The 12,642-nt window shown below is 48.8% G+C and overlaps 1 protein-coding gene across 4 annotated transcripts in view; it reads right to left on the bottom strand.

The window, feature by feature from the left end:
• Positions 1 to 12,642, bottom strand: part of FAM13A (family with sequence similarity 13 member A) — a 344,313-nt gene that overhangs the window by 284,327 nt on the left and 47,344 nt on the right. For all 4 annotated transcript variants that reach the window (XM_075351136.1, XM_075351152.1, XM_075351144.1 and 1 more), the window contains one exon: positions 4,548 to 4,757. In XM_075351136.1, coding sequence (XP_075207251.1) covers positions 4,548 to 4,757 — 210 coding nt within the window. The remainder of the gene's footprint in view (positions 1 to 4,547; positions 4,758 to 12,642) is intronic.

The raw sequence follows: 12,642 nt of genomic DNA, 5'->3' as shown, positions 1-12,642 counted from the left end.
CTACCTATTACGGTATCCAGCATCTGGTCTGGAGAACGCTAGCCCCTTGGATGGCGAACAGGATCATCGATCTTGAATACTGGCACTGAAAGTGACAGTTGCTGCCGTACCTGAGACCACAGTCCTCGCTTCAGTCAGAGATGAAGGAGATACCTGACCCGCCAGGAGAGGTATTACGCTTGACTCGCTGGGTAGTGAGCAGGGCAACACATACCTGTTACGGTAACAAGTTTCTGATCAGGAGAAAAGCTAGTCCTTTGGATAGTGGGCAGGATCAGTGATCTTGAAACCTGGCACTGAATGCGACAGCTGCTGGCGGGCCGCCTCATGGGGCAGTGCTGGATGGAGCTCTCGCCTGGGTCGAAGATGAGCGGAAGGCTGAACAAGGCACTCAAGCCTGCTGCTGTATCCTGCTTCTGGTTCTGATAAGTGCTGGCCCATAGGTAAGTGGGCAGGCTCCCCAAATCACTCTCACGCTGTAGTAGACAGGGGGATATAGAAACGCTGCACACAATATATAGAGGGTACGTTTCAGAAATACTAGCACACCGGATGGTGGGTAGGTGGATAGAGAAACACTGGATAGTGGATACTGGCACCCTGTTAGATGGGCCGACATATAGAGACACAGGTACACAGGCAAGTGGACTGGTCTATGGAACCCTCAATCAGAATGGCGGACAGGTTGATAGAAAAAAACCTTTAGCACACTGAAACTGACAGGTGCACATAGAGACCTGACACCCTAAACAGTGGGAAGGTTCACACAACGCTGTTACAGTGGTGTAGACAGGTGCGTATGGAAACCCTGTTGCACTGAGTAGTGTAAGGGCTTGTGAAAACCCTGATACACCAAAGCCAACAAATGTATGTAGAAACGCTGGCCCACGGAACAGCGGGCAGGATCCCCAAAGCACCTGGGTATTGGAACATCAGGCATGACACAGACACTGGCACACTGGATAGTGAACAGGTACAGGGAAACATTGGCACACAGGAGCAGGTCAGTGCCTAGGGAAACGCTGGCCCACTGGATAGTGGACAAGTAGGAGACTAGCACACTGATGAAAACTAGTACATAAAGAAACAGGCACACTGGTGTCACTTGCGCACAGGTAGAGACTAGTGTAGAGAGAAAAAAGGCAACTGCGCACTGTAACTGTCAGGTGGCACGCAGAGACACTGACATGTGGGACAGAGGACAGGTACATGAATACACAGGGCGTAAGTATGGAACACACTGGAAAAAACTGACCGGTTCATGGAGACACTGGAACGATCACAGAAAGGCCAAGTCATGGATCGCCGGGTAACAACGTGTGTAGCGAGATGTGAACTTCTGATTGCTGGGTAGAGCGCTATAATCTATCCGTAACCTGACGGTAACCAGGTGTAAGGACAGTACTCTGGGGAGGATTTAGAATGCCGTAGTAACGTCCGTAATTTGTGCCACAGGCGCATAATACCGCTGGACACCTAGGATTAGTAATTAGTGCTACCGGCGGTAAATATCTGGGAGACAGAATGGCAAACTGACAATGAACACCCAGAAATCAGGAGCACATCTGGGCTAGGAGGGATGTGTGTACAACACAAGACAGGAGACAATAAAATTGTGCGACATACGGCTGCTTCACAAAGCGGTATCCTAGTGAATGGGCCTGTCCCCTCACCAACAGGACTGCATGTTCAGGGAGAACAGTACCCTGGAGAATGAGCCCTGAGGGGGGGTTAGGTGCCTGTTGGAGGGCTCAGATGTGGCGCACTGAATGCTGCAAGATGAGCAGGGGTCTTTAATCACTGTCAGAGGGGAGAGCTGGGTCCAGCACTGCCTGCGGGTGAGCGTAGCGTCGCAAACAGCCTGGGAAGGGAGAGTCGCTGCGGTGTCAGGAACGCTTACCCGGTCGGTGGAGCGGCCCTGGCGGCGGCTCAAGCAGCGCTCACCCGGCGAGCACGGACGTGGCGGCGGCACCGGTGTCTGCAGGATCGACCTAACCGGGCGGAGGCGGTCGGAGATCGCGGCGGCGGCAGCGCCGCTTACACGGAGGCAAGGGCCGGTGAAGGCTCAGGGATGACGCGCGCCGGGGATTGGCGCCCGGAAGTGACGTCAGACGCCGGGAGGAGGATTGAGGCCGCGCGAGAGGAAAAGAGGCGGGAGATTTGAAAAACCCGCGCGTGCGGACAGAATACCGGCTGGGGGCGTGGCCTGGAGGGCGTGCAGATACCGAGGGGTGCCGCAAAGCCGGGAGCTAAATTTTGAAGGTAGGCCGCCGGAGGGGGACGCAGGGTCGCAATGGAGCCACAGGCCGCAATGGAGCCGGGGGCTAAAGTTTAAAGGCAGGCCGCCGGGGGATGGGGGGACGCCGGGTAGTGGGCGCCACGGCAGGGGGGCCGATCGGGGGAGCGCAGCTGGGTGGTGCTCTAAGGGAGATATGGGACCCCCTGACCCAAAGGGTGAAGGGGCAGGGGATTATGTAGACGGGATCCCTCCCCCCCATAACCCGGGACGGGGGAGTGCAGAGTACTTACCCTGAGGTCCCGGCTTGTCTTGAGGTGATCCTGGATGCATCCTGGGAGGCGAGTGAAGACATCTCGACGGTCATCCCGGGGATAGGGGAGACCGGAAGGGTACCTCTCCATCCTAGGTACGGTCTTCGTCCTCCTACCCCACAATCAGGCTCGGGAGCGAGAAAGTTTTTGGGGAGAGGGGCAAGGACCATCTGCCTGTCCCTCTGTGCGGATGCCCCCCAAACCGCTCTAAAGTGTTAGGGGAGTAGGGTCCTGCCAGACAGACACGGAGGACAACGGAAGTGGCGGACGGACCCCACTTCTGTGCGACCGGTCTCTATGTGGGAAAGCAGGGTGAGCGATTACACCCTGTCGGCCGAAGAGCTGTGTCTGAAAAACAAAGGGAAAACATTAATAAAACACAACAATACAAACCTGAGGGGCTGAGAGCAGCCCCTGCGTGTCCAACCTCCTCGGACACTAAGCAAAAACTGATCTCCTCAGCTCCGGTCAGTGGGTGTATACTACGTGGGAGGAGTTAACTTTCTTATTTGCATAGTGTCACCTCCTAATCCCAGCAGCATACACCCATGGTTTCCTGTGTCCCCCAATGAAGCGATAAATAAATCTCAATTGGTTTCGGAGAAAGTAAATAAAGCTACTAGAATGGCCCAGCCAATCACCTGAATCCAATAGAAAATATATGGAAAGAACTAAAGCTCAGAGTTCATAGAAGGAACCCATGGAACCTTCAGAATTTAAAGAGAGTGTTTGTGTGGAAGAATGGTCCAAAATCAGACCTGAGCAATGTATGCGACTAGTTTCTCCATACAGGAGGTGTCTTGAAGATGTCATCACTAACAAAGGCTTTAGTATTAAGTATTAAATTTCAGTAAGCGTGTTCAATACTTTTTCACTGTGTCATGTCTCATTATTACACACTACTAAATTTATGGACATCAATAGATTGATTTCTTTGCCGGTGTGGATTGGATGGGTTGTTACTGACATCTGGAGAGAAATTCATGTCAATAAAACCTTTAGAAATATATTTGCTTAGGAAATTGGTGACATTTTCAATGCTTTTTTCATCTGCTGTATATATTACATACATAAACTAGTGACCAGCTTCCAAACGGAAACCGTCTGAAGGCTGGTCAGTTCACTTCATTCGTCCACTTCATGACTTTCAAAGCCTAAAGCGGGCTTTACACGAGACGATAGATTGTGCGATATGTCGTTGGGGTCACGGTTTTCGTCACGCACATCCGGCATACCGCACGACGTGCTTTCGTGTGACACCTCCTAGCGACACAGTATCGCTCACAAATCGTGAGTCGTGTACTCGTCGCTAGGTTTCATAAAATTGTTTAATTAAAATGGCGGTGGTTGATCATCGTTTCCGTGGCATCACATGTTGCTCCGTGTGACACCACGGGAACGATGAACAGCAGCTTTACCTGCCTGCCGCGGCACCCGACGGCTTAATGGAAGGAAGGAGGTGGGTGGGATGTTTACATCCCGCTCATCTTCGCCCCTCCGCTTCTATTGGCCGCCTGCCGTGTGACGTCGCTGTGACGCCGAACGTCCCGCCCACTCCAGGAAGTGGACGTTCGGCGCCCACAGCGAGGTCGTCCGGAAGGTAAGTACGTGTGACGGGGGTTAAACGAGTTTGTGTGCCATGGGCAACTAATTGCCCGTGACGCAAAAACGACGGGGGCGGGTACGATCGATTGTGCAATCGCACAATCTATCGTCTCGTGTAAAGCAGGCTTTAGGGGGTTGAAAGAAGCTAAAAAATACTGAACATATGCACTTCATGTCGTTTTTAAATTGAAGTGCATATGTATATTATTTTTAACATTTTTAAAGCCCTTGGTTAGGTAGATTGCGCCTGAAAAATAAAATTGGGTGCACAAAACCTAAAACAGGAATAACCTTTTAAGCAAATATTTTTTTTTTTCGTGCCACCATATAAAAAAAAAAAAATTTGCTCACACTTCTCAATTTTAAATTGTTTCAGTCAGATTTGTACTTACCTTGATAAATCTGAATGAACCTGGGTAGCATTGCAGTACTGATTACTCCATCTGGCATCTCTCGGAGGAACAGCTTAAGAAGACTGGCAGCAGAATGGACATCTCCATCCTCTGACAAAGTTACCTGCTCCCCATTTTCATACTTGACTCGCAGCTGCTCAACCACTTTAACATTTCCATTTATTCTGAAAAGGCCTTCCTGAGTCATTCCTGAAATAATACAGCATTATTAGTATTATCACGACAGGGTCTTATATTATTTTTTGCTCTGAAAAAATGGGCTATGGCTTAATTTCAGGAGATGTCTTATTTTTTTCCATGAACAATTCACATTCTTGAGCGGCTGAGAGTACTATTTTTAGGCTGGGAGGGGACAAATAACCATGGGCCTTCATAGCCGGATAATACCAGCTCCCAGCTGACTGCTTTAGTTTGGCTGGTTATCAAAAATAGGGGAACCCTCAGACCATTTTGTTAAATTCTTTAAATCAATTATTATAGTAACATGGCCTACAGCTCCCTTTGTTTTACCTTGGCTAGTTATCAAAAATAAGGGGGGTACACTCGGTTTTTCTAATTAATTAAAATAAAATTAAAAAAAAACAAAAACACAAAAAGAAAAACACCAAAGTGAGTCCGCTTTACTTTAGCTTGGCTGGTTATTAAAAATAGATAGCTGAGAACTGCAGCCAGCAGCTGTCTGCTTTACCTAATTATCAAAAATTGGGGGGACCCCACATCATTTTTTTATTTATTACCTATCCATATATATCCTGCTCTTACCCCCATTTTGCTTCTTTTGCAGCCCCCATAGCGCTTACTACAACCATTTTACAGCACCAAAGTTGGGGTCCCTTTGACTTATATGGAGTTCGGGGTGCATGGTCAAGTTCCGGTCCATTCTAGACTGAACTTTTAACTAAAGTCTGGCCAAACCCGAACATCCATGGGACCGCTGATCCCTAACCCTGGCATTTCTGCCCTCATCCATCATGCGCATCCGCTGCCAATGTATAACCATTATACGACTGTATTGTGCACATATGCTAGTCTCATCACTTTGTTCCATCTTGTGCCGCCTCTCCATCCATGCCCAGTTTGAGCCGCATTACTAACATCCCTTCATGTGACTTGTCACGTGATTGGATGTACGCACATGTGACTAAATCTGGGCTTTAGATGAGGAGTCCCAGTCCGTGCCTCAGCTGCAAAGGATTTGCAGCATGCGCCACTGCAAATCTGGGCTAAATATTCATACTGTTTTAATTGGATACTGGACTGCTCATAAGGCACCCTCTGCTGGTATGATACCACCCCGACGAAGGGTAGCATCAAAACGTGTGTCGGGGTCTGATGTCACTCGACCAGGAGTACCACATGGGTAATGTTAGATAATCATTTTGACTTGCCTGATCCTATCTGTTGTTTAGATATAACTCCTGTTTAATACTTAGTATGAACTATCATGCCACTTGCAGCTTGAGCTACGATTATATGTATTCAGTAACATATATATTGGATCTAGTGTATATACAATATATCATATCAAGCCATTTTCATCTACTACTGTTAAGATTGCCACCTCCCTCATCCTATAGGGCTCATTACAAGCCTTTTTAATGTGACTACATAAGAAAGATTAAAATATTTTAAATATTTACAGCGGAACCTTGGTTTACGAGCATATTCCGTTCTGGGAGTGTGCTTGTAAACCAAGTTACTCGTCTAGCAAAGCAAAATTTCCCTTAGGAAATAATGCAAGATCAGACAATTCTTTCCACAACTTGTGCAATGTCCCATCCTGGTCCCCTATTGTGCCATTCCACACATGCACAAACACACACATATTATGCTCACCTTCCCTCCGTTCCCTCGGCGGCCTCCTGGCTCTTGTAGTCCGCAGGTATGTGTATCCGGTAACCATCACGACCGATGCCGGAGCTTCCGCTGTCAGCGCTTCAGCAGCAAACATCATACGCAGGCGCCACTTGCCTCTGATTGGTCAGCGAGCTGCGTATGAGAAGCACTGACAGCGGAAGCTCCCGCATCGTCGCGATGGTTACCGGATACACATACCTGCGCACTACAAGAACCAGGAGACCGCCGAGGGAACGGAGGGTAAAGTGAGCATAATGTGTGTGTGTGTGTGTGTGTGTGTGTGTGTGTGTGTGTGTGTGTGTGTGTGTGTGTGTGTGTGTGTGTGTGTGTGTGCGCGCGTGTGTGTGTTTGTGTTTTGTGCGTGTTTGTGCGGACTGCAAGAGCGGGTCACAGCACGGTGAAAGTACGGAACCGGAAGTGTGTGCGGTATCTGCTCGTACAGCATGCTTGCTCGTAAACTGAGTTACAAATTTACAGCAAGCTTTGCTCGTATAGCGAAATGCTCGCAAACCAAGTTACTCGTAAACCGAGGTTTCACTGTATATGGCTTCTACATTTATCGGTTTTCAGCTTAACTGGACTTTTGCCAAATATCATATATATTACATCATAAATACTAGTGCTATTTTATATTTAAATGAAAAAAATTCTTTACACATTTACTTTTCATTCATGCACATATGGTTTTGCTGAATCTCGGTAAATATCCTTTCACCATATAGTGTACTGGAAAACGGTAACAAAAATTCCAAGTGGGTTGAAATAGAAAAAAAAATACAATTCCACATTTATTTATTTTTTTTTATCATGTTCACTTTATGGTAAAACTGGCCTGGCAATATGATTCTCCAGGTCAGTCCAAGTATGTAGCTACCAAACATATACAGTTTTATTTTTATTTAAATGGTGAAAAAAAATTCGGACATTTGTAATTGATTTTTTTCTTTTTTTTAGTTGTGTCCCTATATTCCAACACCCATACCGTTTTCTTTTTTCGGGACCTGGGGCTATGTAGCGGTTTACATTTTGCACCCTGAACTGACGTTATTACTGATACCATTTTAGGGCAGATGCGATGTTTTGATCGCCTCTTATTGCAGTTTATTACAATGTTGCGACAACAAAGAAAATAAAAAATCATAATTCTGGAGTTCTGATTTTTTTTTTTCTTGCTATGCCGTTTACCAATCAGATTAACCTACCGTATTTTTCGGATTATAAGACGCACTTTTCCTCCCAAAAATTTGGGAGGAAAATGAGGGGTGCGTCTTAAAATCCGAATATAGCCTACCGGTGGGGCTGTCTGTGCGGGCGTCCGGGGGCGTGCGGGCTTCCGTGTGCCTGTGGCTGAGTGCGTGCGTGCGGCCGGGTGCCTGTGGCTGCGTGCCGGCTGTCTCTCTGTCCCGGCGGCCAGCTGCTTTTCTGTGCGGCTGGGCGGGCGGCCTGCGGTGGCTGTGCGGCGGGTGTCCCAGTTTGTCCGCGGTCCAGTTTCAAATGATGGCGCCAGGTGTCAGCGCATGCGCAGATGGAGCTCTCATCCAAGGGCTCCATGTGTGCACGCGCCACTCCGGGAGTCAGCGCGTGCGCAGATGGAGCCCTTGGATGAAAGCTCCATCTGTGCATGCGGCGCTCCGGGCGCCATCACTTGAATCGGGACCGCGGACACACTGGGACACACAGCACAGGCGTGCTCCACCATTGAGCCGCCGCCGCTGCCACCACTGAGCTGTCACCGCCGCTGCTACCACTGAGCCGTCACCACCGCGCTGCCATCACTGAGCTGTCACCGCCGCTGCCACTACTGAGCTGTCACCGCCAGTGCTACAACTGAGCCGCCACCGCAGCTGTCCCTACTGACCCGCCGCTGCCACCACTGACCGCCACTGCCAGCACAACCTCTGCCTCCTGTGATGGAAAAAGAAAGGTTTTCAGCTCACCTGACACCCAAAGCTGCAAGACCCCAGGGATCCACGTGGTCCGCTGGTAAGTCCAAGCCAGCTGGCAGGCAACAATGGAGAAACGGGAAAATGGACCCAGCACTGATTCCAAAAATATGATAAAAATAAGGTTTCTTTATTGATAAAGGATTAAAAAAATTATATGAAGACCATAATGGAAGGTGTAGTACATAGTACTTAACGCGTTTCGGACTCCATAAAATAAAAAGCAAAAAAACAGTCCTTAATTAATTTTACTTTTATGGAGTCCGAAACGCATTAAGTGCTATGTACTACACCTTCCATTATGGTCTTCATATAATATTTTTAATCATGTATCAATAAAGAAACCTTATTTTTATCATATTTTTGGAATCGGTGCTGGGTCCATTTTCCCGTTTTTCCATTGTTGTCTGCCTCCTGTGACCTCGCTTCACCACCACTGCTGCCCCCCCCTCTGGTAAGACAACACTGAAGTATAAGACGGACCCCATTTTTTTTTCACCTTTTTTATCTCTAAATTTGGGGTGCGTCTTATAATCCAGTACGTCTTACAAAACGAAAGATACGGTATTTTATATTTTAATAGATGGGACGTTTCTGAATGCAGTGATACCAAATAAGTATATTTTTTATTTATTTCTTTTTTATAACTGAAATTTTTATAAATTTTTTTTTTCAAGGCATACAGGAAAAAAAAAAAAAAAAAGATAAAATAACATGAATGTGCTCCACTAACATGTGAGTACACATCTTATTATCCATTACTATAAGAAAGATAAGGACTATAAGAAGACAATCATTACAATACTAGACAAGAAGACAAGGGGAAAGGAGGTACAGAGAGTGCAGGTGAGTATATAGAGTTTCCGTGAAGGCCATGCAGATCCACTATTCTCTATTAGCCCAGTAAGTATCCCAAAGGGACCAGATACTTTCAAAGTGATCCATCATGTTATTTTTTATTTATTTCTAATGGGGCAAAAGGGGGAGAGATTTCAATTAGTGTTTTTTTGTTTGTTTTTTACAGTATTTAATAGGGTACTTTGAGCTCCAATTGTCCAGAGCTGTGCATTAGCACTGCTCTCTATAGCAGAAATCACAATCTCCTATGATTGCCGTCTCGCAGCCTGCGTTCACAGGGGGATCGTAATGACAGACATAGTCTGAGCCCGAGCTGTCAGTCCAAGCCATGAGCGCTCCACAATCAGGTCAACGGGCCACCAATGAGTGCCGAGAATTGGGCGCTCCCTGCCGCCTCATGTTAAATTTCGCTGTCATAAATTGGCAACGGCTATCCCACCAACGCGAAGGTGTACCCAGTTGGGATAGTACCTACACTCTCTAATATTAGCCACATTGAGGCCTATTTTAGACCCATGGTAAGGTTTTAATATTAGAGAGTGTAGGTACTATCCCAACTGGGTACACCTTGGCGTTGGTGGGATAGCTTTATGCTTTTTTTGATCAAAGAAGGGAATTTTGTTTACTTACCGTAAATTCCTTTTCTTCTAGCTCCTATTGGGAGACCCAGACAATTGGGTGTATAGCTTCTGCCTCCGGAGGCCACACAAAGTATTACACTTTAAAAAGTGTAACCCCTCACCTCTGCCTATACACCCTCCCGTGCATCACGGGCCCATCAGTTTTGGTGCCAAAGCAGGAAGGAGGAAACTTATAAATTGGTCTAAGGTAAATTCAATCCGAAGGATGTTCGGAGAACTGAAACCATGAACCAAAAGAACAATTCAACATGAACAACATGTGAACACAAAAGAACAAACAGCCCGAAGGGAATAGGGGCGGGTGCTGGGTCTCCCAATAGGAGCTAGAAGAAAAGGAATTTACGGTAAGTAAACAAAATTCCCTTCTTCTTTGTCGCTCCATTGGGAGACCCAGACAATTGGGACGTCCAAAAGCAGTCCCTGAGTGGGTAAAAGAATACCTCGATAAAAAGAGCCGAAAACAACAGCCCCCTCTTACAGGTGGGCAACCGCCGCCTGAAGGACTCGCCTACCTAGGCTGGCATCTGCCGAAGCATAGGCATGCACCTGATAGTGTTTTGTGAAAGTGTGCAGACTCGACCAGGTAGCCGCCTGACACACCTGCTGAGCCGTAGCCTGGTGCCGCAATGCCCAGGATGCACCCACGGCTCTGGTAGAATGGGCTTTCAGCCCTGAAGGAATCGGAAGCCCAGAAGAACGGTAGGCTTCAGAATCGGTTCCTTGATCCACCGAGCCAAGGTTGACTTGGAAGCCTGCGACCTCTTACGCTGGCCAGTGATAAGGACAAAAAGCGCATCAGAACGGCGCAGTGGCGCCGTGCGAGACACGTAGATCCGGAGGGCTCTCACTAGATCTAACAAATGCAAATCCTTTTCACATTGGTGAATTGGATGAGGGCAAAAAGAAGGTAAGGAGATATCCTAATTGAGATGAAAAGTGGATACCACCTTAGGGAGAAAGTCCGGGACCGGACGCAGAACCACCTTATCCTGGTGAAATACCAGGAAAGGGGCTTTGCATGACAGCGCTGCAAGCTCTGACACTCTTCGGAGTGATGTAACCGCCACTAGAAATGCCACCTTCTGCGAAAGACGTGATAGAGAGACATCCCGCAGCAGCTCGAAGGGCGGTTTTTGAAGAGCCCGTAGAACCGTGTTGAGATCCCAGGGTTCCAGCGGACGCTTTTAAGGTGGGACTATGTGGCAAACTCCCTGCAGGAACGTGCGAACCTGCGGAAGCCTGGCTAGACGCTTTTGAAAAAAAAAACACGGAAAGCGCCGATACGTGTCCCTTGAGAGAGCCGAGAGACAAACCCTTGTCCAATCCAGATTGAAGGAATGAAAGAAACGTGGGTAAGGCAAACGGCCAGGGGGTAAACCCCTTCTCAGAGCACCAGGCTAAGAAGATCCTCCAAGTTCTGTGATAGATCTTGGCTGACGTTGGTTTCCTGGCCTGTCTCATAGTGGCAATGACATCTTGAGATAACCCTGAGGACGCTAGGAGCCAGGACTCAATGGCCACACAGTCAGGTTGAGGGCCGCAGAATTCAGATGGAAAAATGGCCCTTGAAACAACAAGTCTGGTCGGTCTGGGAGCGCCCACGGTTGACCCGCCGTGAGGTGCCACAGATCCGGGTACCACGACCGCCTCGGCCAATCTGGAGCGACGAGGATGGCGCGGCGGCAGTCGGACCTGATCTTGCGCAACACTCTGGGCAGCATTGCCAGAGGAGGGAATACATAAGGCAGTTGAAACTGCGACCAATCCTGAACTAAGGCGTCCGCCGCCAGAGCTCTGTGATCCTGAGACCGTGCCATGAATGCCGGGACTTTGTTGTTGTGCCGAGACGCCATGAGATCGACGTCCGGCGTTCCCCAGCGGCAACAGATCTCTTGAAACACGTCCGGGTGGAGAGACCATTCCCCCGCGTCCATGCCCTGGCGACTGAGAAAGTCTGCTTCCCAGTTTTCTACGCCCGGGATGTGAACTGCGGAGATGGTGGAGGCTGTGGCCTCCGCCCACAGCAGAATCCGCCGGACTTCTTGGAAGGCTTGACGACTGCGAGTGCCGCCCTGGTGGTTGATGTACGCAACCGCCGTGGCGTTGTCCGACTGTACGCGGATCTGCCTGCCCTCCAGCCACCGATGGAACGCCTTGAGGGCTAGAAACACTGCCCTTATCTCCAGAACATTGATCTGAAGGGAGGACTCTGTCAGAGTCCAGGTTCCCTGAGCCTTGTGGTGGAGAAAAACCGCTCCCCATCCTGACAGGCTCGCGTCCGTCGTGACCACAGCCCAGGATGGGGGCAGGAAGGATTTTCCTTTCAACAGAGAAGTGGGGAGAAGCCACCACTGAAGAGAGGTCTTGGCTGCCAGAGAAAGAGAGACGTTCCTGTCTAAGGACGTCGACCTCTTGTCCCATTTGCGGAGAATGTCCCATTGGAGTGGACGCAGATGAAATTGCGCACAGGGAACTGCCTCCATTGCTGCCACCATCTTCCCCAGGAAGTGCATGAGGCGCCTCAAGGGGTGCGACTGGGCCCGAAGAAGGGATTGCACCCCTGTTTGCAGCGACCGCTGTTTGTCCAGCGGCAGCTTGACTATCGCTGAGAGAGTATGAAACTCCATCCCGAGGTACGTCAGTGACTGGGTCGGGGTCAATTTTGACTTTGGAAAATTGATGATCCACCCGAACCTCTGGAGAGTCTCCAGAGCAACGGTCAGACTGTGTTGACAAGCCACCCGGGAGGGTGCCTTGACTAGGAGATCGTCTAGG

This window comes from Anomaloglossus baeobatrachus, chromosome 1 (assembly GCF_048569485.1).
Source record: "Anomaloglossus baeobatrachus isolate aAnoBae1 chromosome 1, aAnoBae1.hap1, whole genome shotgun sequence".
NCBI lineage: Eukaryota > Metazoa > Chordata > Amphibia > Anura > Aromobatidae > Anomaloglossus > Anomaloglossus baeobatrachus.
This window is presented reverse-complemented; position numbering and strand designations above follow the sequence as displayed.